General features: G+C 56.2%; 1 protein-coding gene across 3 annotated transcripts; it reads left to right on the plus strand.

The window, feature by feature from the left end:
- The first annotated feature begins 80 nt into the window (after positions 1–80).
- DHX16 (DEAH-box helicase 16) lies at positions 81–26,301 on the plus strand. 3 transcript variants are annotated; one of them, XM_085535271.1, is made up of 16 exons: positions 82–350; positions 1,499–1,716; positions 4,431–4,584; positions 6,922–6,978; positions 9,047–9,301; positions 10,112–10,336; positions 14,836–15,024; positions 16,824–16,934; positions 17,812–17,927; positions 18,803–19,013; positions 20,255–20,353; positions 21,286–21,438; positions 22,128–22,268; positions 23,785–23,947; positions 25,712–25,830; positions 26,116–26,301. In XM_085535271.1, the coding sequence occupies exons 1-16, from the start codon at positions 147–149 to the stop codon at positions 26,185–26,187; spliced, it is 2,487 nt and encodes an 828-aa protein (XP_085391397.1). In that variant the 5' UTR covers positions 82–146; the 3' UTR covers positions 26,188–26,301. The 3 variants fall into 3 exon arrangements, with proteins under 3 accessions (XP_085391398.1, XP_085391400.1, XP_085391397.1); XM_085535272.1 differs by lacking the exons at positions 23,785–23,947; positions 25,712–25,830; positions 26,116–26,301 and adding an exon at positions 23,192–23,455 and having other exon boundaries at positions 81–350; XM_085535274.1 differs by lacking the exons at positions 17,812–17,927; positions 18,803–19,013; positions 20,255–20,353; ... (3 more) ...; positions 25,712–25,830; positions 26,116–26,301 and adding an exon at positions 17,520–17,679 and having other exon boundaries at positions 81–350.
- Positions 26,302–26,474: the final 173 nt, after the last annotated feature.

The raw sequence follows: 26,474 nt of genomic DNA on the forward strand, positions 1-26,474 counted from the left end.
GGGGTTTTACTGCGCAGCTTCACGCAGCATTACGGTAGGGCCGGGTGGCGGAAGTGCGCATGCGCAGTGGGCCGCGGGCCGGAACCGGAAGTAGGCTCGTAGCGGCCGCCGGAAGTGAGGCCGTAGAGGCGGCCGGAAGTGGGAAGATGGCGGCCGCGCTGGAGCGATGGGTGGCCGAGGAGCTGCAGGAGCTGCTGGGGATGAGCGGCCGCCATGTCCCCGCCTTCCTGGTGGCCTTGGCGAAACGGAGCCGGAATGTGGAGGATCTGCTGGACAGGCTGCGGGAAACGGAGGCGCTGAAGGTGGAAGAGCCGAGAGTCCGGGAGTTCGCGAGAGAGCTGTGGGGGAAGGTGAGTGGGCCGGGCGTGTAGGCCTTCCGGTTTGAGTGCGTAGGCCTTCCGGTTTGATCGAGTGGGACTTCCGGTTTGAGTGAGTAGGCCTTCCGGTTTGAGTGAGTGGGACTTCCGGGGCAATGGGAGGGGCTTTCAGGAAGAGTGGGCGTGGCCTAAAGGGGGCGGGGCTTAAAGAGGGAAGGCCTTGTGTGATTGGTGGGGAGGGATGATAGACAGGGGGCGTGGCCTATAGGAAGACAAGGAGGGTGAGCTGAGAATGGGGGGGTTTGGGGGCGTGGCCATGCAAATTAGTGGGCGGACCCTGACTTTTGTGGGCGTGGCTATGCTAATTAGTGATATGTGTTATGCTAATTAGCGGGCGGGGCTTGTCAATGAATGTGGTTGGGGGCCACGGGGTTGGCTTCAGCCAATGGGATCCTGTTGGTTATCGGGTTCTGGTCTGTTATTGGCTATTAAAATAGGGAGGCGTGGCTATGGAAATGAAGGGGGCGTGGTTATTGAAACGATGGGGCGTGGCTATGGAAATAAAAGGGGCGGGGCTATGGAAATGAAGGGGCGCTGCTATTGAAACGAAGGGGGCGTGGCTATGGAAATAAGGGATGTGGTTATTTTAATGAAGAGGCGTGACTATGGAAATGAAGGGGGCGTGGCTATGTAAATATGGGCATGGTTATGTAAATGAGGGGCTGTGTGTATGGAAAAGAAGGGGGTGTGGCTATTTTAATGAAGGGGGCGTGGCTATGCAAATGAATGAGACGTGACATGACCGTGGAAATGAGGGGGTGTGGCTATGGAAATGAAGGAGTGCGGCTATGCAAATGAAGGGGCGTGGCCATGGAAACGAAATGGACGTGACTATTTAAATGAAGAGGGCGTGGTCATGGGAATAAAGGGGGCGTGGCCATGGAAAAGAGGGGCGTGGTTATGTAAATGATGGCATGGTTATGTAAATGAGGGGCCGTGTGTATGGAAAAGAAGGGGGTGTTGCTATTTTAACGAAGGGCGTGGCTATGCAAATGAAAGAGGCGCGGCTATGGAAATAAAAGGGGCATGACTATGGAAATGAAGGGGCGTGACTATGGAAATGAAGGGGCGTGGCTATGCAAACGAAGGGGGGCGTGTCCTAACGAAGCCCCGCCCCATAGATCCCCCGCGATCCCCCTAAGGAGCCCCCCGGGCGGGCGGCTGAGCGGGCGGCGCTGGAGCTGCAGCGAAGGAGTCGGGGTTATCGCCCCATAGAGAGCGATGAGGAGGGGGATGGGGGCAGCTCTGAGCCCACCCCCACCCCACAGCGACGCCGACATCTGCGACGCCGCCAGCGATCTGAGTCGCCTGAGAACGACACCGAGACGGCACCGGAACCGTGAGTGGGGTTGGGGGGGACACACAGGGGGGGGTTATGGGGGTCTTTGGGGTTTTATTGGGGTCCTGTTGGTCATTGGGGTCCCATTGGGGTCCCATTGGGGTCCTATTAGGGTCCTGTTGGTCATTGGGGTCCCATTGGGTCCCATTGGGGTCCTATTGGGGTCCTATTGGTCATTGGGGTTCCATTGGGGTCCCATTGGGGTCCTGTTGGTCATTGGGGTCCCATTGGGGTCCTCTTGGTCATTGGGGTCCCATTGGGTCCCATTGGGGTCCTATTGGGGTCCTGTTGATCATTGGGGTCCCATTGGGGTCCTATTGGGGTCCTGTTGGTCATTGGGGTTCCATTGGGGTCCCATTGGGGTCCTGTTAGTCATTGGGGTCCCATTGGGGTCCCATTGGGGTCCTGTTGGTCGTTGGGGTCCCATTGGGGTCCCATTGGGGTCCTGTTGGGGTCCTGTTGGTCATTGGGGTCCCATTGGGGTCCCGTTGGGGTCCCGTTGGGGTCCTGTTGGTCATTGGGGTCCCATTGGGTTCCTGTTGGTTCTTGGGGTCCTGTTGGTCATTGGGGTCCCATTGGGTTCCTGTTGGTCTTTGGGGTCCCATTGGGTTCCTGTTGGTCATTGGGGTCCCATTGGGGTCCTATTAGGGTCCTGTTGGTCATTGGGGTCCCATTGGGGTCCCATTGGGGTCCTGTTGGTCATTGGGGTCCCATTGGGGTCCTATTGGGGTCCTGTTGGTCATTGGGGTCCCATTGGGGTCCCATTGGGGTCCCATTGGGGTCTCGTTGGGGTCCCGTTGGTCATTGGGGTCCCATTGGGGTCCTGTTGGTTGTTGGGGTCCCATTAGGGTCCCATTGGGGTCCTGTTGGTCATTGGGGTCCCATTGGGGTCCTGTTGGTCATTGGGGTCCCATTGGGGTCCCATTGGGGTCCCATTGGGGTCCTGTTGGTCATTGGGGTCCCATTGGGTCCCATTGGGGTCCCATTGTGGTCCTGTTGGTCCTTGGGGTCCCATTGGGGTCCCGTTGGGGTCCTGTTGGTCATTGGGGTCCCATTGGGGTCCTCTTGGTCATTGGGGTCCCATTGGGTCCCATTGGGGTCCTATTGGGGTCCTATTGGTCATTGGGGTCCCATTGGGGTCCCATTGGGGTCCTGTTGGTCATTGGGGTTCCATTGGGGTCCCATTGGGGTCCCATTGGGGTCCCATTGGGGTCCTGTTGGTCCTTGAGGTCCCATTGGGGTCCTGTTGGTCCTTGAGGTCCCATTGGGGTCCTGTTGGTTATTAGGGCTTTTTGGGGTTCTTTTGGGTTATTTGAGCTCTCCTTTTAGTATAGGAGTCCCAATAGGGTTTCTCTTGGTCTCCTGTAGGTTATTGGGTTCCTATTGGGATATTGGGTTCCTCTCGTGCTCTTACAGGATCAATGGGTTCCTATGGGATCAATGGGTTCCTATGGGATCAATGGGTTCCTATGGGATCAATGAGTTCCTATAGGATCAATGGGTTCCTACAGGATCAATGGGTTCCTATGGGATCAATGGGTTCCTATGGGATCAATGGGTTCCTGCGGGATCAATGGGTTCCTATGGGATCAGTAGGTTCCTACGGGATCAATGGGTTCCTATGGGATCAGTAGGTTCCTATAGGATCAACGGGTTCCTATGGGATCAATGGGTTCCTATGGGATCAGTAGGTTCCTATGGGATCAATGGGTTCCTACGGGATCAATGGGTTCCTACGGGATCAATGGGTTCCTATGGGATCAATGGGTTCCTACGGGATCAATGGGTTCCTATGGGATCAATGAGTTCCTATGGGATCAGTAGGTTCCTATAGGATCAGTAGGTTCCTATGGGATCAATGGGTTCCTATGGGATCAATGGGTTCCTATGGGATCAATGGGTTCCTATGGGATCAGTAGGTTCCTATGGGATCAATGGGTTCCTATGGGATCAATGGGTTCCTACGGGATCAATGAGTTCCTATGGGATCAATGAGTTCCTATAGGATCAATGGGTTCCTACAGGATCAATGGGTTCCTATGGGATCAATGGGTTCCTATGGGATCAATGGGTTCCTGCGGGATCAATGGGTTCCTATGGGATCAGTAGGTTCCTACGGGATCAATGGGTTCCTATGGGATCAGTAGGTTCCTATAGGATCAACGGGTTCCTATGGGATCAATGGGTTCCTATGGGATCAGTAGGTTCCTATGGGATCAATGGGTTCCTACGGGATCAATGGGTTCCTACGGGATCAATGGGTTCCTATGGGATCAATGGGTTCCTACGGGATCAATGGGTTCCTATGGGATCAATGAGTTCCTATGGGATCAGTAGGTTCCTATAGGATCAGTAGGTTCCTATGGGATCAATGGGTTCCTATGGGATCAATGGGTTCCTATGGGATCAATGGGTTCCTATGGGATCAGTAGGTTCCTATGGGATCAATGGGTTCCTATGGGATCAGTAGGTTCCTATGGGATCAATGGGTTCCTATAGGATCAATGGGTTCCTACGGGATCAATGGGTTCCTATGGGATCAGTAGGTTCCTATAGGATCAATGGGTTCCTGTGGGATCAGTAGGTTCCTACGGGATCAATGGGTTCCTACGGGATCAATGGGTTCCTATGGGATCAGTAGGTTCCTATAGGATCAATATCTTTATGTTGGTTCCTTATGGGTCATTTTTACCTCCCTTAATATGACCCCATAGAGCTGAGGATCCATCAGAAGAACCAGAAGCAGAATGGGAAGCGTCGGAGCGGGAACGGCTTCGGGACCTGGAAGAACGTGACGCATTCGCTGAACGTCTGCGACGCCGCGACCGCGATCGCACCCGCAACGTCCTCACCCGACCCGACGCCAAGGTGCTGGGGGGGATTGGGGGTCTATGGGTCTTAGGGATGGGATTATGGGTCTTATAGATGGGACTATGAGTCTTATAGATGGGGTTATGGGGTCTATGGGTCTTATAGATGGGATTATGGGTCTTATAGATGGGATTATGGGGTCCATGGGTCTTATAGATGGGACTATGGGGTCCTTGGGTGGGACTATGGGGTCCTTAGGTGGGTTTGGGTCTTATAGATGGGATTATGGGTCTTATAGATGGGATTATGGGTCTTATAGATGGGATTATGGGGTCCATGGGCTTATAGATGGGATTATGGGGTCCTTGGGTCTTATAGATGGGATTATGGGTCTTATAGATGGGATTATGGGGTCCATGGGTCTTATAGACGGGATTATGGGGTCCATGGGTCTTATAGATGGGATTATGGGTTTTATAGATGGGATTATGGGGTCCATGGGTCTTATACATGGGATTATGGGGTCCATGGGTCTTATAGATGGGATTATGGGTCTTATAGATGGGATTATGGGTCTTATAGATGGGATTATGGGGTTCTTGGGTGGAATTATGGGTCTTATAGATGGGATTATGGGGTCTATGGGTCTTATAGATGGGATTATGGGGTCCATGGGTCTTAAAGATGGGATTTTGGGGTCCATGGGTTTTATAGATGGGATTATGGGGTCCTTGGGTCTTAGAGATGGGATTATGGGTCTTATAGATGGGATTATGGGGTCCTTGGGTTTTATAGATGGGATTATGGGGTCCATGGGTCTTATAGATGGGATTATGGGTCTTATAGATGGGATTATGGGGTCCTTGGGTGGGATTATGGGTTTTATAGATGGGATTATGGGGTCCATGGGTCTTATAGATGGGATTATGGGGTCCATGGGCCTTATAGATGGGATTATGGGGTCTATGGGTCTTATAGATGGGATTATGGGGTCCTTGGGTGGGATTATGGGTCTTATAGATGGGATTATGGGGTCCTTGGGTCTTATAGATGGGATTATGGGGTCCATGGGTCTTATAGATGGGATTATGGGTCTTATAGATGGGATTATGGGGTCCATGGGTCTTATAGATGGGATTATGGGGTCCTTGGGTGGGATTATGGGTCTTATAGATGGGATTATGGGGTCTATGGGTCTTATAGATGGGATTATGGGGTCCATGGGTCTTATATATGGGATTTTGGGGTCCTTGGGTGGGATTATGGGATTTATAGATGGGATTATGGGGTCCATGGGACTTATAGATGGGATTATGGGGTTCTTGGGTCTTATAGATGGGATTATGGGGTCCATGGGTCTTATAGATGGGATTATGGGGTCCTTGGGTGGGATTATGGGACTTATAGATGGGATTATGGGGTCCATGGGTCTTATAGATGGGATTATGGGTCTTATAGATGGGATTATGGGGTCCATGGGTCTTATAGATGGGATTATGGGGTCTATGGGTCTTATAGATGGGATTATGGGGTCCATGGGTCTTATAGATGGGACTATGGGTCTTATAGATGGGATTATGGGTCTTATAGATGGGGTTATGGGGTCCATGGGTCTTATAGATGGGATTATGGGTCTTATAGATGGGACTATGGGTCTTATAGATGGGATTATGGGGTCTATGGGTCTTATAGATGGGATTATGGGGTCTATGGGTCTTATAGATGGGATTATGGGGTCCATGGGTCTTATAGATGGGATTATGGGTCTTATAGATGGGATTATGGGGTCCTTGGGTCTTAGAGATGGGATTATGGGTCTTATAGATGGGAATATGGGGTCCTTGGGTCTTATAGATGGGATTATGGGGTCCTTGGGTCTTATAGATGGGATTATGGGGTCCATGGGTCTTATAGATGGGATTATGGGGTCCATGGGTCTTATATATGGGATTTTGGGGTCCTTGGGTGGGATTATGGGACTTATAGATGGGATTATGGGGTCCTTGGGTGGGATTATGGGTCTTATAGATGGGATTTTGGGGTCCTTGGGTGGGATTATGGGTTTTATAAATGGGATTTTGGGGTTCTTGGGTGGGATTATGGGGTCCTTGGGTGGGATTATGGTCTTTATATATGGGATTATGGGGTCCTTGGGTGGTTTGAGGGGTCTGTGGTTGGGATTGGGTCTTCTGGATGGGATTATGGGGTCCTTGGGTGGGATTTTGGGGTCCCTTGGTAGGATTTTGAGGTCCTTGGGTGGTTTTTTGGGGGTCCTTGGGTGGGTTTGAGGTTGGGATTGGGTTTTATAGATGGGATTTTGGGGTCCTTGGATGGGATTTTGGGGTCTCTGGGATTTGGGGCCTCACCCCATTTCCCTTCCTCTCTCATTCCCAGGCCTACGAAGAAGCCCAAAAACGCCTCAAAGTTGCTGAAGAAGACCAAAAAACGATGGTGAGACCCCAAAGAATGTTCCCAACAACCAACCAAACCCCACTCATCCCAAATCCGACCCTTTATACCCCCTAAAACCCTTCAATCCATCCCAATGGACCCCTAAGACCACAGACCTCCTTCCAATGGACCCCTAAGACCCCATTTCCCCTTCCAATGGGCTGAAACCCCTCCAATCCATCCCAATGGACCCCTAAGACCCCATACCCCCTTCCAATGGACCCCTAAGACCCCATACCCCCTTCCAATGGACCCCTAAGACCCCATACCCCCTTCCAATGGACCCTTAAGACCCCAATGGACCCCCAAAGACCCCATGCCCCCTTCCAATGGGGCCATTAAGACCCCAATGGACCCGTAAGACCCCATACCCCCTTCCAATGGACCCTTAAGACCCCAATGGACCCCCTAAGACCCCATACCCCCTTCCAATGGACCCCTAAGACCCCATACCCCCTTCCAATCAACCCTTAAGACCCCATACCCCCTTCCAATGGACTGAAACCCCTTCAATCCATCCCAACGGATCCCTAAGACCCCATACCCCCTTCCAATGGACCCTTAAGACCCCAATGGACCCCCAAAGACCCCATACCCCCTTCCAGTGAACCCCTAAGACCCCATATCCCCTTCCAATGGACCCCCAAAGACCCCATATCCCCTTCCAATGTACCCCTAAGACCCCAAACCCCCTTCCAATGGACTATAACCCCTTCAATCCATCCCAATGGACCCCTAAGACCCCATATCCCCTTCCAATGTACCCCTAAGACCCCATACCCCCTTCCAATGGACCCTTAAGACCCTAAACCCCCTTCCAATGTACCCCTAAGACCCCATATCCCCTTCCAATGGACCCCTAAGACCCCATACCCCTTCCAATGGACTATAACCCCTTCAATCCATCCCAATGGACCCCTAAGACCCTATACCCCCTTCCAATGGACCCCTAAGACCCCATATCCCCTTCCAATGGACCCCTAAGACCCCATATCCCCTTCCAATGGACCCTTAAGACCCCATACCCCCTTCCAATGGAACCCCAAGACCCCACACCCCTTTCCAGTGGACCCCTAAGACCCCAAACCCCCTTCCAATGGACCCCTAAGACCCCATATCCCCTTCCAATGGACCCCCAAGACCCCTAAGACCCCATATCCCCTTCCAATGGTCTGAAACCCCTCCAATCCATCCCAATGGACCCCTAAGACCCCAAACCCCCTTCCAATGGACCCTTAAGACCCCAATGGACCCCCAAAGACCCCATACCCCCTTCCAATGGACCCCCAAGACCCCAAACCCCCTTCCAATGGACTATAACCCCTTCAGTCCATCCCAATGGACCCCTAAGACCCCATACCCCCTTCCAATGGACCCCCAAGACCCCAAACCCCCTTCCAATGGACTATAACCCCTTCAGTCCATCCCAATGGACCCCTAAGACCCCATACCCCCTTCCAATGGACCCCCAAGACCCCATACACTCTTCCAATGGACCCCTAAGACCCCATACCCCCTTCCAATGGACCCCTAAGACCCCATACCCCCTTCCAGTGGACCCCTAAGACCCCATACCCCCTTCCAATGGACCCCTAAGACCCCATATCCCCTTCCAATGGACCCCTAAGACCCCATACCCCCTTCCAATGGACCCCTAAGACCCCATATCCCCTTCCAATGTACCCCTAAGACCCCATATCCCCTTCCAATGTACCCCTAAGACCCCATATCCCCTTCCAATGTACCCCTAAGACCCCATATCCCCTTCCAATGGGCTGAAACCCCTTCAATCCATCCCAATGGACCCCTAAGATCCCGTACCCCCTTCCAACGGACCCTTAAGACCCCAATGGACCCCCTAAGACCCCATACCCCCTTCCAATGGACCCTTAAGACCCCAATGGACCCCCTAAGACCCCATACCCCCTTCCAATGGACCCTTAAGACCCCAATGGACCCCCTAAGACCCCATACCCCCTTCCAATGGACCCTTAAGACCCCAATGGACCCCTAAGACCCCATACCCCCTTCCAATGGGCTGAAATCCATCCCCAATCTCCCCCTGTAGGTCCCCGAGCTCCGTAAGAAATCCCGTCGCGAATACCTGGCTAAAAGGGAAAAGGACAAACTGGAAGAGCTGGAAGCTGAGATCGCCGACGAGGAATATCTGTTTGGGGAGGAAACATTGACCAGCAACGAGAGACGGGAGCTGGAATATAAGAGGAGGGTCCGGGATTTGGCAAAGGAATATAAGAGAGCAGGGGAGAAGGAGAAGCTGGAGAAGAGCAATCGGTATTACATGCCTGAGGAGAGCAGGGATAAGGTGGGATAGATACCCAAAATACCCATTATTTGGGGGTTTGGGGCTGAAAATAGCCATTATTTGGGGATTTGGGGCTGAAAATACCCATTATCTGGGGGTTTAGGGCTGAAAATAGCCATTACTTGGTGGTTTGGGGCTGAAAATAGGGGGTTTGGGGCTGAAAATACCCATTACTTGGTGGTTTGGGGCTTAAAATAGGGGGTTTGGGGCTGAAAATAGGGGATTTGGGGCTGAAAATAGCCATTATTTGGGGGTTTAGGGCTGAAAATAGCCATTATTTGGGTGTTTGGGGCTGAAAATAGCCATTATTTGAGGGTTTGGGGCTGAAAATAGCCATTTCTTGGTGGTTTGGGGCTGAAAATAGGGGGTTTGGGGCTGAAAATACCCATTACTTGGTGGTTTGGGGCTTAAAATAGGGGGTTTGGGGCTGAAAATAGGGGATTTGGGGCTGAAAATAGCCATTTCTTGGTGGTTTGGGGCTGAAAATACCCATTACCTGGTGGTTTGGGGCTGAAAATAGGGAGTTTGGGGCTGAAAATCCCCATTTCTTGGTGGTTTGGGGCTGAAAATAGGGGGTTTGGGGCTGAAAATCCCAAATCTATGGTGGTTTTAGGGGGTCTTTTGGCACCGAAAATCCCCAATTTGGGGCAATTTCAGGTTGATTTGGGGTCTTTTGGCACCAGAAATCCCCAATTTTGGGTATTTTTCTGGTGATTTGGGGTCTTTCATCACCCCAAATCCCCCTTTCAGCCCCTTTGTAGCCCCATTTTGATCCTTTTTCCCCTCATTTCCCCCCATTTCTCCCCATAGAAAATCCCAGAGCGTGAAGACCCCAATACAGAAGAGGAACGTTTGGCCCCCAGGGATGAACAGAGACGATGGGAAGAGGAACGAATGGGGGCGGCCTCGTTACGATTTGGGGCCCGTGATGCCGCCCAACGTCGACCCCCCCCCAATTACGACTTTATCTTGGAGGAGGATGAGATGATTCAGTTCGTCAGCGCCGTGCAGATGCAGGGAACCGAGCCTGAGAAGGTGAATAGAGGGGCTATGGGGGCATATGGGGGGAGAAATGGGGGTTAGGGGGGGATATGGGGGGAGAAAGGGGTATTTGAGGGGGTAAGGGGGGTCTTTGGGGGGAGAAATGGGGGTCTGGGGGAGATATGGGGGGAGAAATGGGGGTTAGGAGGGGATATGGGGGGAGAAAGGGGGGTTGGGGGGGGATATGGGGGAAGAAATGGGGGCTAGGGGGGGATATGGGGGGAGAAATGGGGGTTAGGAGGGGATATGGGGGGAGAAATGGGGGTCTGGGGGAGATATGGGGGGAGAAATGGGGGCTAGGGGGGTATATGGGGGGAGAAAGGGGTATTTGAGAGGGTAAGGGGGGTCTTTGGGGGGAGAAATGGGGGTTAGGGGGGGATGTGGGGGGAGAAATGGGGGTTAGGGGGGCATATGGGGGGAGAAATGGGGGTTAGGGGGGGATATGGGGGGAGAAAGGGGTATTTGAGGGGGTAAGGGGGGTCTTTGGGGGGAGAAATGGGGGTTAGGGGGGGATGTGGGGGGAGAAATGGGGGTTAGGGGGGGATGTGGGGGGAGAAATGGGGGTTAGGGGGGGATGTGGGGGGAGAAATGGGGGCTAGGGGGGGATATGGGGGGAGAAAGGGGTATTTGAGGGGGTAAGGGGGGTCTTTGGGGGGAGAAATGAGGGTTAGGGGGGATATGGGGGGAGAAATGAGGGTTGGGGGGGATATGGGGGGAGAAATGGGGGTCTGGGGGGAATATGGGGGGAGAAATGGGGGTTAGGGGGGGATATGGGGGGAGAAATGGGGGTCTGGGGGGGATATGGGGGGAGAAATGGGGGTTAGGGGGGGATATGGGGGGAGAAATGAGGGTTGGGGGGGATATGGGGGGAGAAATGGGGGTCTGGGGGGGATATGGGGGGAGAAATGGGGGCTAGGGGGGAGAAATGGGGGGAGAAATGGGGGTTAGGGGGGTCTGTGGGGGGAGAAATGGGGGTCTGAGGGGGATATGGGGGAAGAAAGGGGGGTTATGGGGGTCTTTGGGGGGAGAAATGAGGGTTGGGGGGGATATGGGGGGAGAAATGGGGGCTAGGGGGGATATGGGGGGAGAAAGGGACTGTTGAGGGGGATATTGGGGGTCCTGGGGGGGAGAAATGGGGGTCTGGGGGGTCTATGGGGGGAGAAATGAGGGTTAGGGGGGTCTATGGGGGGAGAAATTGGGGTTAGGAGGGGATATGGGGGGAGAAATGGGGGTTAGGGGGGGATATGGGGGGGGAAATGGGGTTAGGAGGGGATATGGGGGGAGAAAGGGGGGTTGGGGGGGGATATGGGGGGAGAAATGGGGGTTAGGAGGGGATATGGGGGGAGAGATGGGGGTTAGGGGGGTCTGTGGGGGGAGAAATGGGGGTTAGGGGGGGATATGGGGGGAGAAATGGGGGTTAGGGGGGGATATGGGGGGAGAAATGGGGGCTAGGGGGGGATATGGGGGGAGAAATGGGGGTTAGGAGGGGATATGGGGGGAGAGATGGGGGTTAGGGGGGGATATGGGGGGAGAAATGGGGGTTAGGGGGGGATATGGGGGGAGGAAGGGGTATTTGAGGGGGTTAGGGGGGTCTATGGGGGGAGACATGGGGGTTAGGGGGGGATATGGGGGGAGAAATGGTGGTTAGGGGGGGATATGGGGGGAGAAAGGGGGGTCTGGGGGGGATATGGGGGGAGAAATGGGGTATTTGAGGGGGTAAGGGGGGTCCTTGGGGGGAGAAATGGGGGTTAGGGGGGTCTGTGGGGGGAGAAATGGGGGTCTGGGGGGGATATAGGGGGAGAAATGGGGGTCTGGGGGGGATATGGGGGGAGAAATGGGGGTTGGGGGGGGATATGGGGGGAGAAATGGGGGTTAGGGGGGGATATGGGGGGAGAAAGGGGGGTCTGGGGGGGATATGTGGGGGAGAAATGGGGGTTAGGGGGGGATATGGGGGGAGAAAGGGGGGTCTGGGGGGGATATGGGGGGAGAAATGGGGTATTTGAGGGGGTAAGGGGGGTCCTTGGGGAGAGAAATGGGGGTTAGGGGGGTCTGTGGGGGGAGAAATGGGGGTTAGGAGGGGATATGGGGGGAGAAATGGGGTATTTGAGGGGGTTATGGGGGTCTTTGAGGGGAGAAATGAGGGTTAGGGGGGGATATGGGGGGAGAAATGGGGTTAGGAGGGGATATGGGGGGAGAAAGGGGGGTTGGGGGGGGATATGGGGGGAGAAAGGGGTATTTGAGGGGGTAAGGGGGGTCTTTGGGGGGAGAAATGAGGGTTAGGGGGGGATATGGGGGGAGAAATGGGGGTTAGGGGGGGATATGGGGGGAGAAATGGGGGCTAGGAGGGATATGTGGGGAGAAATGGGGGTCTGGGGGGGATATGGGGGAAGAAATGGGGGTAAGGGGGGGATATGGGGGGAGAAAGGGGGGCTAGGGGGGGATATGGGGGGAGAAATGGGGGTTAGGAGGGGATATGGGGGGAGAAATGGGGGTCTGGGGGAGATATGGGGGAAGAAATGGGGGTAAGGGGGGGATATGGGGGGAGAAAGGGGGGCTAGGGGGGGATATGGGGGGAGAAATGGGGGTAAGGGGGGGATATGGGGGAAGAAATGGGGGTTAGGGGGGGATATGGGGGGAGAAATGGGGGTTAGGAGGGGATATGGGGGGAGAAATGGGGGTCTGGGGGGGATATGGGGGGAGAAATGGGGGTCTGGGGGAGATATGGGAGGAGAAATGGGGGTTAGGGGGGGATATGGGGGGAGAAAGGGGTATTTGAGGGGGTTATGGGGTCTTTGGGGGGAGAAATGAGGGTTAGGGGGGGATATGGGGGGAGAAATGAGGGTCTGTGGGGGATATGGGGGGAGAAAGGGGGGTTAGGAGGGGATATGGGGGGAGAAATGGGGGTTGGGGGGGATATGGGGGGAGAAATGAGGGTTAGGGGGGGATATAGGGGGAGAAATGAGGGTTAGAGGGGGGATATGGGGGGAGAAAGGGGTATTTGAGTGGGATATTGGGGGTCCTGGGGGGGAGAAATGGGGGTTAGAGGGGGATATGGGGGGAGAAATGGGGTTAGGAGGGGATATGGGGGGAGAAAGGGGGGTTGGGGGGGGATATGGGGGGAGAAATGGGGGTTAGGGGGGGATATGGGGGGAGAAATGGGGGTCTGGGGGGGATGTGGGGGGAGAAAGGGGGGTATGGGGGGGATATGGGGGGAGAAATGGGGGCTAGGGGGGCATATGGGGGGAGAAATGGGGGTTAGGGGAGATATGGGGGGAGAAATGGGGGCTGGGGGGGATATGGGGGGAGAAAGGGGCAATTTAGGGGTCCTGTGGGGTATTTGGGGCAATAAATGGGGGATTTGGGGCTCCTGGGGTGTATTTGGGGCAATAAATGCAGGTTTTGGGGCTCCTGGGGGTTATTTTGGGTCTATAAATGGGGGATTTGGGGTCCTGGGGGTTATTTTGGGTCAATAAATGCAGGTTTTGGGGCTCCTGGGGGGTATTTTGGGTCAATAAATGGGGTATTTTGGGGCTCCTGGGGGGGATTTTGGGTCAATAAATGCAGGTTTTGGGGCTCCTGGGGTTATTTTGGGTCAATAAATGGGGTATTTTGGGGCTCCTGGGGGGGATTTTGGGTCAATAAATGCAGGTTTTGGGGCTCCTGGGGGGGATTTTGGGTCAATAAATGCAGGTTTTGGGGCTCCTGGGGGGGATTTTGGGTCAATAAATGCAGGTTTTGGGGCTCCTGGGGGGGATTTTGGGGCAATAAATGGGGGATTTTGGGGTCCTGGGGGTTATTTTGGGTCAATAAATGGGGGATTTAGGGGTCCTGGGGGTTATTTTGGGTCAATAAATGCAGGTTTTGGGGCTCCTGGGGGGTATTTGGGGCAATAAATGCAGGTTTTGGGGCTCCTGGGGTTATTTTGGGTCAATAAATGCAGGTTTTGGGGCTCCTGGGGGTATTTTGGGTCAATAAATGCAGGTTTTGGGGCTCCTGGGGGGTATTTTGGGGCAATAAATGGGGTATTTTGGGGCTCCTGGGGGGTATTTGGGTCAATAAATGGGGTATTTTGGGGTCCTGGGGGTTATTTTGGGTCAATAAATGGGGGATTTGGGGTCCTGGGTGGTATTTTGGGGCAATAAATGGGGTATTTTGGGGGTCCTGGGGGGTATTTGGGGTAATAAACGGGTTATTTTGGGGGTCCTGGGGGGATTTGGGGCAATAAATGAGGTGATTTGGGGGTCCTGGGAGGTATTTTGGGGTCCTGGGAGGTATTTGGGGCAATAAATGGGAGATTTGGGGGCAATAAATGTGGGATTTGGGGGTCCTGTGGGGTCTTTGGGGCAATAAATGGGGGATTTAGGGGTCCTGGGGGGTATTTTGGGTCAATAAATGCAGGTTTTGGGGCTCCTGGGGGTTATTTTGGGTCAATAAATGCAGGTTTTGGGGCTCTTTTTGGGGGTCCCGACCCCATTCGATGCCATTTACCCCAGGAAGCCCCCTCCCCAATCCCAGAGGCGGAACGTCGCCGTCGCTCGGCTCAGGAGGTTCGACGTTCGCTGCCCATATTTCCTTATCGGGATGAACTGGTGGCTGCCATCGCCCAGCATCAGATCCTGGTCATAGAGGGGGAAACAGGGTCCGGGAAGACAACGCAGATACCGCAATACCTGCATGAGGAGGTGGGTATGGGGGGATATGGGGGGACATGGGGGGAGATGGGGGTCCTAGGGGGGTTAGGGGGGGTTATGGGGGGACATGGGGGGAGATGGGGGGATATGGGGGAGATATGGGGGAATATGGGGGAGATATGGGGGAATATGGGGGAGATATGGGGGGAGATGGGGGTCCTAGAGGGGGATATGGGGGGATATGGGGTGGTAAGGGGACAGATGGGGGTCCTAGAGGGGGATATGGGGGGTTATGGGGGGAGATGGGGGGATAAGGGGAGTTATGGGGGGGATATGGGGGGAGATGGGGGGATATGGGGGACAATGGGGGGTTATGGGGGGATATGGGGGGAGATGGGGGTCCTAGGGGAGGATATGGGGGACAATGGGGGGGTTATGGGGGGAGATGGGGGTCCTAGGGGGGGATATGGGGGGTTATGGGGGGAGATGGGGGGCATATGGGGGATAAGGGGTCCTAGAGGAGGATATGGGGGATATGGGGGATAAGGGGGTCCTAGGGGAGGATATGGGGGAAAAAGGGGGTCCTAGGGGGGGATATGGGGGTCCTAGAGGGGGATATGGGGGGATATGGGGTGGTAAGGGGGCAGATGGGGGTCCTAGGGGAGGATATAGGGGGTTAAGGGGGTCGTAGAGGGGGATATGGGGGGTTATGGGGGGATAAGGGGGTCCTAGGGGAGGATATGGGGGGATATGGGGGTCCTAGGGGGGGTTATGGGGGGTTATGGGGGGTTATGGGGGTCCTAGGGGGGGATATGGGGGAAGATGGGGGTCCTAGAGGGGGATATGGGGGGTTATGGGGGGAGATGGGGGGATAAGGGGAGTTATGGGGGGGATATGGGGGGAGATGGGGGGATATGGGGGACAATGGGGGGTTATGGGGGGAGATGGGGGTCCTAGGGGAGGATATGGGGGGTTAAGGGGGTCCTAGGGGGGGATATGGGGGGGTAAGGAGGTCCTAGGGGGGGATATGGGGGATTATGGGGTGGTATGGGGGACAGTGGGGGGCTATGGGGGGTTATGGGGGGAGATACGGGGGGAGATGGGGGTCCTAGGGGAGGATATGGGGGGAAACAGGGTCCGGGAAGACAACGCAGATACCGCAGTACCTGCATGAGGAGGTGGGGTATGGGGGGACATGGGGGGAGATGGGGGGATATGGGGGTCCTAGGGGAGGATATGGGGGGAGATGGGGGGATATGGGGGGGATAAGGGGGTCCTAGGGGAGGATATGGGGGGATAAGGGGGTCCTAGGGGAGGATATGGGGGGATATGGGGGTCCTAGGGGAGGATATGGGGGGATAAGGGGGTCCTAGAGGGGGATATGGGAGGATAAGGGGATCCTAGAGGGGGATATGGGGGGATATGGGGGTCCTAGGGGAGGATATGGGGGGATATGGGGGTCCTAGGGGAGGATATGGGGGTAAAAGGGGGTCCTAGGGGGTTATGGGGGGAGATAGGGGGATATGGGGGTCCTAGAGTGGGATATGGGGGGATATGGTGTGGTAAGGGGGGATATGGGGGACAATGGGGAGGATATGGGGGTAGATGGGGGTCCTAGGGGAGAATATGGGGGGAAAAGGGGGTCCTAGGGGGGGATATGGGGGGTTATGGGGGGCTATGGGGGGTTATAGGGATTTATAGGGGGAGATGGGGGGGAGATGGGGTGGGTTATGGGGGGATTGGGGGCAGATAAAGGGCTTGGGGGGGCACTGGGGGTATTATAAGGGGGGGGTGGGGGGCAATAGGATGAAACCCCCCCCCCATATTAACACCCCCCACCCCAAATGTAGGGGTACACGAGGCAGGGGATGAAGATCGGGGTGACCCAGCCCAGGAGGGTGGCGGCCATGAGTGTGGCTGCAAGAGTGGCCGTGGAAATGGGGACCAAGCTGGGCAATGAGGTGAGTGGGGGGGATATGGGGGGATATGGGGGATATGGGGGGATATAGGGGGTTATGGGGGGATATGGGGGGATATATGGGGGATATAGGGGGTTATGGGGGGATATAGGGGTATAGGGGGATATAGGGGGATATGGGGGGATATAGGGGGATATGGGGTGGATATGGGGGGATGTGGGGTGGATATGGGGGGGTATGGGGGATATGGGGGGGGTATGGGAGGGTATGGGGTGGATATAGGGGGATGTGGGGTGGATATGGGGATATATGGGGTGGATATGGGGGGATATGGGGGATATGGGGGGATATGGGGGGATATATGGGGGATATGGGGGGATATAGGGGGTTATGGGGGGATATAGGGGGATATAGGGGGATATGGGGGGATATGGGGTGGATATGGGGGGATGTGTGGGGGTGTGGGGGGGTATGGGGGGATATGGGGGGGTGTGGGGGGATGTGGGGGGGATATGGGGTGGATATGGGGGGTTATGGGTGCTATGGGGTGGCTATGGGGTTATATGAGTTATATGGGTTATATGGGATGCTATGGGGCGCTATGGGGCGCTATGGGTCCGTCTGTAGGTGGGGTACAGTATCCGCTTTGAGGACTGCACGTCGGAGCGGATATGGGATAGATATGGGGGTATATGGGTTATATGGGGTGGCTGTGGGGTTATATGGGGCGCTATGGGGCGCTATGGGGCGCTATGGGACTGTCTTTAGGTGGGGTACAGTATCCGCCTTGAGGACTGCACGTCGGAGCGGATATGGGATGGATATGGGGGTATATGGGGGGTTATGGGGTGGCTATGGGTGTATATGGGTTATATGGGATGCTATGGGGCGCTATGGGGCGCTATGGGTCCATATGTAGGTGGGGTACAGTATCCGCTTTGAGGACTGCACGTCGGAGCGCACGCTGCTCAAGTACATGACGGACGGGATGCTGCTCAGGGAGTTCCTCACCGAGCCCGACCTCGCGTCCTACAGGTGGGAATAGGGACCCCAAATAGAGACCCTAAATACACCTTAATGACCCCAAAGCCACCCCAATGACCCTAAATACATATTAATGACCCTAAATACATATTAATGACCCTAAATACACCTTAATGACCCCAAAGCCACCCCAAAGACCCTAAATACATATTAATGACCCTAAATACGTCCCAAAGACCCTAAATACACCTTAATGACCCCAAATCCATCTTAATGATCCCAAACCTGACCCCAATGACCCCAAATCCACCCCAAAGACCCTAAATACACCTTAATGACCCCAAAGCCAACCCAAAGACCCTAAATCCAACCCAATGATCCCAAAGACCCCAAACCCACTTCATTGACCCCAAATCCATCTCATTGACCCCAAACCCACCCCAAAGACCCCATTGACCCCAAACGTCCCCAAACCCACCCCACTGACCCCAAACCCACCCCACTGACCCCAAACCCACCCCAAAGACCCCAAACCCATCCCAATGATCCCAAAGACCCCAAACCCACCTCACTGACCCCAAACCCACCCCAAAGACCCCAAACCCCCCTCAATAACCTCAACGACCCCAAACCCACCCCAAAGACCCCACTGACCCCAAACGTCCCCAAACCCCCCTCAATAACCCTAAACCCACCTCACTGACCCCAAACCCACCCCAAAGACCCCAAACCCACCTCAATAACCTCAACGACCCCAAACCCACCCCACTTTCCCTAAACCCACCTCACTGACCCCCAAACCCACCCCAAAGACCCCACTGACCCCAAACCCCCCTCAATGACCCCAAACCCACCTCACTGACCCCAAACCCACCCCAAAGACCCCAAAGACCCCACTGACCCCAACCCCCCCCTATCCCCATCAGTGTGATCATGGTGGACGAGGCCCACGAGCGCACCCTACACACCGACGTCCTGTTTGGGCTGGTGAAGGACATCGCCCGGTTCCGACCCGAACTGAAGGTTCTGGTGGCGTCGGCCACGTTGGACACACAACGATTCTCAACCTTCTTCGACGACGCTCCCGTCTTTAGGATCCCGGGAAGGAGGTTCCCTGTGGATATCTACTATACCAAGGTATGGGGTTATGGGGGGATATAGGGGGTATATAGGGGGATATATGGGGGTTATGGGGGGGTATATGGGGTTATGGGGGGGATATGGGGTTATGGGGGGGTATGGAGGGTGATGGGGGGATATGGGGGATATATAGGGGGAGATGGGGGGATATAGGGGGAGATGGGAGGAGATGGGGGAATATAGGGGGATATAGGGGGAGATATGGGGGTATATGGGGGTTATGGGGGATATATAGGGGGATATATGGGGGATATATAGGGGGATATATGGGGGTTATGGGGGTGTTTGGGGGGAGATATGGGGGTTATGGGGGGATATCGGGGTTATGGGAGGGGATATGGGGGGATATAGGTGGATATGGGGGATATGGAGGGGTATGGGGGGAGATATGGGGTTTATGGGGGGGGATATGGGGTTATGGGGGGGATATAGGGATATATAGGGGGATATATGGGGTTATGGGGGGGGATATGGGGTTATGGGAGGGATATAGGGGGTTATGGGGTGAAACTGGGGGGGATATAGGGGATACAGGGGGATATGGGGGGATATAGAGGTTATAGGGGGATATAGGGGGGATATAAGGGGGTATAGGGGGATATATGGGGGTTATGGGGGGAGATATGGGGGGATATGGGGGTTATGGGGGGGATATGGGAGGATATGGAGGGGTATGGGGGGAATATAGGGGGATATGGGGGTTATGGGGGGGATATGGGGGGGATATAGGGAGATATGGGGGGATATAGGGAGATATGGGGGGATATGGAGGGATATAGGGAGATATAGGGGGATATATGGGGGTTATGGGGGGGTATGGAGGGTTATGGGGGGATATGGGGGATATATAGGGGGAGATGGGGGGATATAGGGGGAGATGGGAGGAGATGGGGGAATATAGGGGGATATAGGGGGAGATATGGGGGTATATGGGGGTTATGGGGATATATAGGGGGATATATGGGGGTTATGGGGGTGTTTGAGGGGAGATATGGGGGTTATGGGGGGGATATGGGGGATATATAGGGGGATATATGGGGGATATGGGGGTTATGGGGGGTATAGGATGGGGATATAGGGGTATGGGGGGGAATATGGGGGGTTGGGAGGATGGGGGGGGGATATAGGGGGGATGGGAAGGGATGGGGGGGATATGGGGTGATATAGGGACATGGGGGGGGACATGAGGGGGGTATGTGTTGCTATGGGGCTCTGATCCCCCCTATTCCCCCCCATAGGCCCCCGAGGCCGATTACCTGGAGGCCTGTGTGGTGTCGGTGCTGCAGATCCACGTCACGCAGCCCCCGGGGGACATCCTCGTCTTCCTCACCGGACAGGTGGGTCTCGTGGACCCCCCCCATAATAACAACCCCCCCATCCCTTTAATGACCCCCTATCATGTCCCCAGCCCTCCCCCTCCCCCCTGACCCCTCTAATATCCCCCTTATGGTGTCCCCAACCTCCCCCCTCCCCCTTTCTATGTCCCCCCCTATCCCTTTAATGTCCCCCTATGGTGACCCCAAACCCCCCCTATCCCTTTAATGTCCCCCTATGGTGTCCCTTCCCCCCCCCATCCCTCTAATATCCCCTTATGGAGCCCCCAACCCCCCCTATCCCTTTAATGTCCCCCTATGGTGACCCCAAACCCCCCCCCCATCCCTTTAATGTCCCCCTATGGAGCCCCCAACCCCCTTTCTATCCCTTTAATGTCCCCCTATGGTGACCCCAACCCCCCCCTATCCCCCTAATGTCCCCCTATGGAGCCCCCAACCCCCCCCATCCCTTTAATGTCCCCCTATGGTGCCCCCAACCCCCCTCCCATCCCTTTAATGTCCCCCTTATGGTGTCCCCAACCCCCCCCATCCCTTTAATGTCCCCTTATGGAGCCCCTATCCCCCCCCATCCCTTTAATGTCCCTTTATGGTGCCCCCAACCCCCCCCATCCCTTTAATGTCCCCCTTATGGTGTCCCCAACCCCCCCCATCCCTTTAATGTCCCCTTATGGAGCCCCTATCCCCCCCCATCCCTTTAATGTCCCCCCCTATGGCGTCCCCTCCCCCCCCCATCCCTTTAATGTCCCCCTATGGAGCCCCCAACCCCCCCCCATCCCTTTAATGTCCCCTTATGGAGCCCCTATCCCCCCCCATCCCTTTAATGTCCCTTTATGGTGCCCCCAACCCCCCTTCTATCCCTTTAATGTCCCCCTATGGTGTCCCCAACCCCCGCCCCCCCTTATATTGTCCCTGACCCCCCCATATCCCCCCCATAGGAGGAGATTGAGGCCTGCGTGGAGCTGCTCCAGGAGCGCTGCCGTCGCCTGGGCTCCAAGATGGCGGAGCTGCTGGTGCTGCCCATCTACGCCAACCTCCCTTCAGACATGCAGGCTCGGATCTTCGAGCCCACGCCGCCCGGAGCCCGGAAAGTGAGCGCTGGCCCTTTAAGAGAAGGGTTTTGGGGGTAGGGGGTGGGCCCACCTCGCAGAGTGTGTGTTGCCCCTTTAAGAGGGGGGGTGCGGGTCTGAGGGGTGTTGGCCCTTTAAGAGAGGGTGTGGTCTGGGGAGGGGTGTTGCCCCCTTAAGAAAGGGTGTGGGCACACACCACAAAATGAATTGCCCCTTTAAGAACTTGGGGCTGACCCCACAGAGATGCATTGCCCCTTTAAGGGAAGAGGGTGTGACATAGGGTGGGGCGTGGCCCCTTTAAGACCATGTGGGCCCACCCCACAAAGAACGCATTGCCCACTTAAGGGAGGGAATGTGGCACGATGGGAGACATTGCCCCTTTAAGAGAGGATGCGAGGCTCCTTTAAGAGTGTGGGCCCACCTCCATTGCCCATTTAAGGGAGGGAAGGTGGCACGGTGGGAGGCGTTGCCCCTTTAAGAGAGTGCGGAGGTCACGTGAGCGGATTCAACGCGGAAGTGGGAGGGGCTTAATGAGAGTCAATACCGGAAGTGGGCGGAGCTTTAATGGTGGCTGATCCGGAAGTGGGCGGGGGCCCAATGGGCACTAACCCGGAAGTGGGTGGAGCGCAATGGGGTTCGTACCGGAAGTGGGCGGAGCTCGATGTGGGCGTGTCCCGGAAGTGGGCGTGGCTTACGGGTCCCTTATAAAGGTGGTGGTGGCCACGAACATCGCAGAGACGTCGCTGACCATCGACGGGATCGTGTATGTGCTGGATCCCGGGTTCTGTAAGCAGAAGAGTTACAGCGCAAGGACTGGGATGGAGTCGCTCATCGTCACTCCCTGCTCACGGGTAACAGCGCCCCCTAGGGACAGACCTCCATGCTGACACATAGGGACATAAGAGCCCCATAAGTGCCATGTAACCCCATAACCATCACCCCATAAGTGCCCCATAGGTTCATAAGCAACACACATACCCATAACCTGTAACCCTATAGCCCCATAAGTGCCCCATAACCCCATAAGCACCCCACATCCCCATAAGCCTTGGCCCCATAGCCCCATAAGTGCCCCACAGCCCCATAGACCCATATACCCATAAGCTCCCAACAACCCCATAGGCCCCATAGCCCCATAACCATCACCCCATAACCCCATAAGTGCCCTATAACCCCATAACCATCACCCCATAACCCCATCAAGACCCCATAAGTGCCCCATAACCCCATAACCCAATAGACACCTCACATCCCCATAGCCCCCATAGCCCCTTAAGCTCCCAACAACCCCATAGGCCCCATAGCCCCATAACCCCATAAGTGCCCCATAGCCCCATAACCATCACCCCATAACCCCATCAAAACCCCATAAGTGCCCCATAGCCCCTATAAGCACCCATAGATGTGAGGCCCATAGCCATCCTATCATACCCATGCAGTCCTCAGCCAATCAGTGCGGAGATCTCCTCAGACTCCATCTCCATCCCATTATATCTCTGCCAATTTCAGCCAATCAGCTCTCAGATCACCTCACACCCGTCTCCACCCCTTTAGGCCTCATCCAATCAGCTCTCAGATCACCTCACACCGGTATCCGCCCTTTTAGGCCTCATTTCCCGCCCAACCCCCTCATCCAATCAGCGCTCAGATCACCTCACTCTTGTCTCCGCCCCTTTAGGCCTCAATTCCCGCCCCTTTAGACCTCATCCAATCAGCACTCAGACCACCTCACGCTGGTCTCCGCCCCTTTAGGCCTCAATTCCCGCCCCTTTAGGCCTCAGCCAATCAGCTCTCAGATCACCTCACACTTGTCTCCGCCCCTTTAGGCCTCATTTCCCGCCCAACCCCCTCATCCAATCAGCGCGCAGATCACCTCACACTCGTCTCCGCCCCTTTAGGCCTCATTTCCCGCCCAACCCCCTCATCCAATCAGCTCTCAGATCACCTCACGCTCGTCTCCGCCCCTTTAGGGCCTCAGCCAATCAGCTCTCAGATCACCTCACGCTTGTCTCGGCCCCTTTAGGCCTCAATTCCCGCCCCTTTAGGCCTCATCCAATCAGCTCTCAGATCACCTCACGCTCGTCTCCGCCCCTTTAGGCCTCATTTCCCGCCCAACCCCCTCATCCAATCAGCGCTCAGATCACCTCACGCTTGTCTCCGCCCCTTTAGGCCTCATCCAATCAGCGCTCAGATCACCTCACGCTTGTCTCCGCCCCTTTAGGCCTCATCCAATCAGCTCTCAGATCACCTCACGCTCGTCTCCGCCCCTTTAGGCCTCCTTTCCCGCCCCTTTAGGCCTCATTTCCCGCCCAACCCTCTCATCCAATCAGCTCTCAGATCACCTCACGCTCGTCTCCGCCCCTTTAGGCCTCAGCCAATCAGCGCGCAGGGCGGGCAGGCCGTGTTGCCCCTGGGAAGTGTTTCCGGCTGTACACGGCCTGGGCGTTCCAGCACGAGCTGGAGGAGACGGCGGTGCCCGAAATACAACGCGCGGATCTGGGCTGCCTCGTGCTGCTGCTCAAGAGCCTCGGTGTGTGCGGGGCCTATGGGGCCTATGGGGTGATGTGGGGCCTATGGGGTGATGTGGGGCCTATGGGGCCTATGGGGTGATGTGGGGCCTATGGGGTCTATGGGGTGATGTGGGGCCTATGGGGCCTATGGGGGGTAGTGTGGGGCCTATGGGGTCTATGGGGTGATGTGGGGCCTATGGGGTCTATGGGGTGATGTGGGGCCTATGGGGTCTATGGGGTGATGTGGGGCCTATGGGGCCTATGGGGTGATGTGGGGCCTATGGGGCCTATGGGGTGATGTGGGGCCTATGGGGTCTATGGGGTGATGTGGGGCCTATGGGGCCTATGGGGTGATGTGGGGCCTATGGGGTCTATGGGGTGATGTGGGGCCTATGGGGCCTATGGGGTCTATGGGGTGATGTGGGGCCTATGGGGCCTATGGGGTGATGTGGGGTCTATGGGGTGATGTGGGGCCTATGGGGCCTATGGGGTGATGTGGGGCCTATGGGGTCTATGGGGTATATGGGGCCTATGGGGTCTACGGGGTATATGGGGTCTATGGGGTCTATGGGGTGGTGTGGGGCCTATGGGGTCTATGGGATATGGGGCACAGAGGGGACTATGGGGACTATGGGGTGGTGTGGGGCCTATGGGGTCTATGGGGTATATGGGGTGGTGTGGGGCCTATGGGGTATATGGGGCCTATGGGGCCTATGGGGTGGTGTGGGGCCTATGGGGTCTATCGGGCATATGGGGTCTATCGGGCATATGGGGTCTATGGGGTGGTGTGGGGCCTATGGGGCCTATGGGGGGCAGTGTGGGACCTATGGGGCCTATGAGGCGGTGAGGGGGCCTGTGGGGCCTATGGGGTCTATGGGGCCTATGGGGTATATGGGGCCTATGGGGTGGTGTGGGGCCTATGGGGTCTATGGGATATGGGGCACAGAGGGGACTGTGGGGACTATGGGGTCTATGGGGGGTGGTGTGGGGCCTATGGGATATGGGGCACAGAGGGGACTATGGGGTCTATGGGGTATATGGGGTGGTGTGGGGTGTATGGGGTCTATAGGGTCTATGGGGTAGTGTGGGATCTATGGGGTCTGTGGGGTCTATAGGGTCTATGGGGCAGAGTGGGGCCTATGGGGCGGTGTGGGGCCCTATGGGGACTATAGGGCCTATGGGGCAGTGTGGGGCCTATGGGATGGGGGGCACAGAAGGGACTATGGGGACTATAGGGCCCATGGGGTGGTGTGGGGCCTATGGGGCCTATGGGGGGCAGTGTGGGGCCTATGGGGCGGTGTGGGGCCTATGGGGCCGTGTGGGGCCTATGGGGCCTATGGGGGGTGGGGTGGGGCCTATAGAACGGTGTGGGGACTATGGGGCCGTGTGGGGCCCATGGGGTCTATGGGGGGCGGTGTGGGGACTATGGGGGTGGGAGGGGTCTGTGGGGGGAGTGTGGGGTCGGTGAAGGGGGTATAGGGTCGGTTGGGGGGGTGTGGGTCTGTAGGGGTGGACCCATAGAGGGTCTGTGGGGGGGCTGTAGGGGGGTATAGGTTCTGTGGGGGGCTAGGGGGTCTTTGAGGGGGTTTTGGGGTCAGTGATGGGGGGTTGTAGGGGGTCTTTAGGGGGCTGTAGGGTCGGTAGGGGGCTGTAAGGGTCTGTAGGGGGGTGTGGGGCCGGGAGGGGGGGGTATGGGGTCTGTGGGGGGGGGTATAGGGTCAGTAGGGGGGTATGGGGTGTGTGGGGGGGTCTGTTGGGGGCTGACATTGTGTGCCCCCCCCCAGGTATCAATGACCTCATCCACTTCGACTTCCTGGACCCCCCCCCCCACGAGGCGCTGCTGCTGGCGCTGGAGCAGCTCTATGCACTGGGGGCACTCAACCACCTCGGGGAGCTCACCACGGTGTGGGGGGGGATGGGGGGAGTGGGGGGGAATGGGGTGGGAATGGGATGGGGTGGGGTGGGAATGGGATGGGAATGGGATGGAATGGAAATGGGATGGGGATGGGATGGGGATGGGGTGGACTGGGAATGGGATGGGGATGGGGATGGGATGGGGATGGGGTGGACTGGGATGGGGATGGGATGGGATGGGATGGACTGGGATGGGAATGGGATGGGAATGGGGTGGACTGGGATGGACTGGGATGGGTTACTGGTTGTTAATGGTTGTTCGTGGTGTCCCCAGCTGGGCCGGCGAATGGCCGAGCTGCCGGTGGAGCCCATGTTGGCCAAGATGATCCTCGCGTCCGAGCAGTGAGTGCCAACATTGGCCCCTATGGGGGTCCCCATCCCAATGGGTGTCTCTATTGATCTCTATGGGTGTCCACATCCCTATGGGTGTCCCCTATGGGTGTTCCCTATGGGTATTTTTTATGGGTGTCCCCTATGGGTATCCCCTATGGGGGTCCCACTGTCCCCTATGGGTGTCCCCATCCCTTTGGGTGTCCCTGTTATCCCCTATTGGTATCCCACTGTGTCCTATGGGTGTCCCCTATGGGTGTCCCCTATGGGTGTCCCCTATGGGTGTTCCCTATGGGTGTTCCC

Source organism: Coturnix japonica, unplaced genomic scaffold (genome assembly GCF_054131305.1).
Source record: "Coturnix japonica strain WE unplaced genomic scaffold, WE-NBRP24 Scf114, whole genome shotgun sequence".
NCBI classification, from domain to species: Eukaryota; Metazoa; Chordata; class Aves; order Galliformes; family Phasianidae; genus Coturnix; species Coturnix japonica.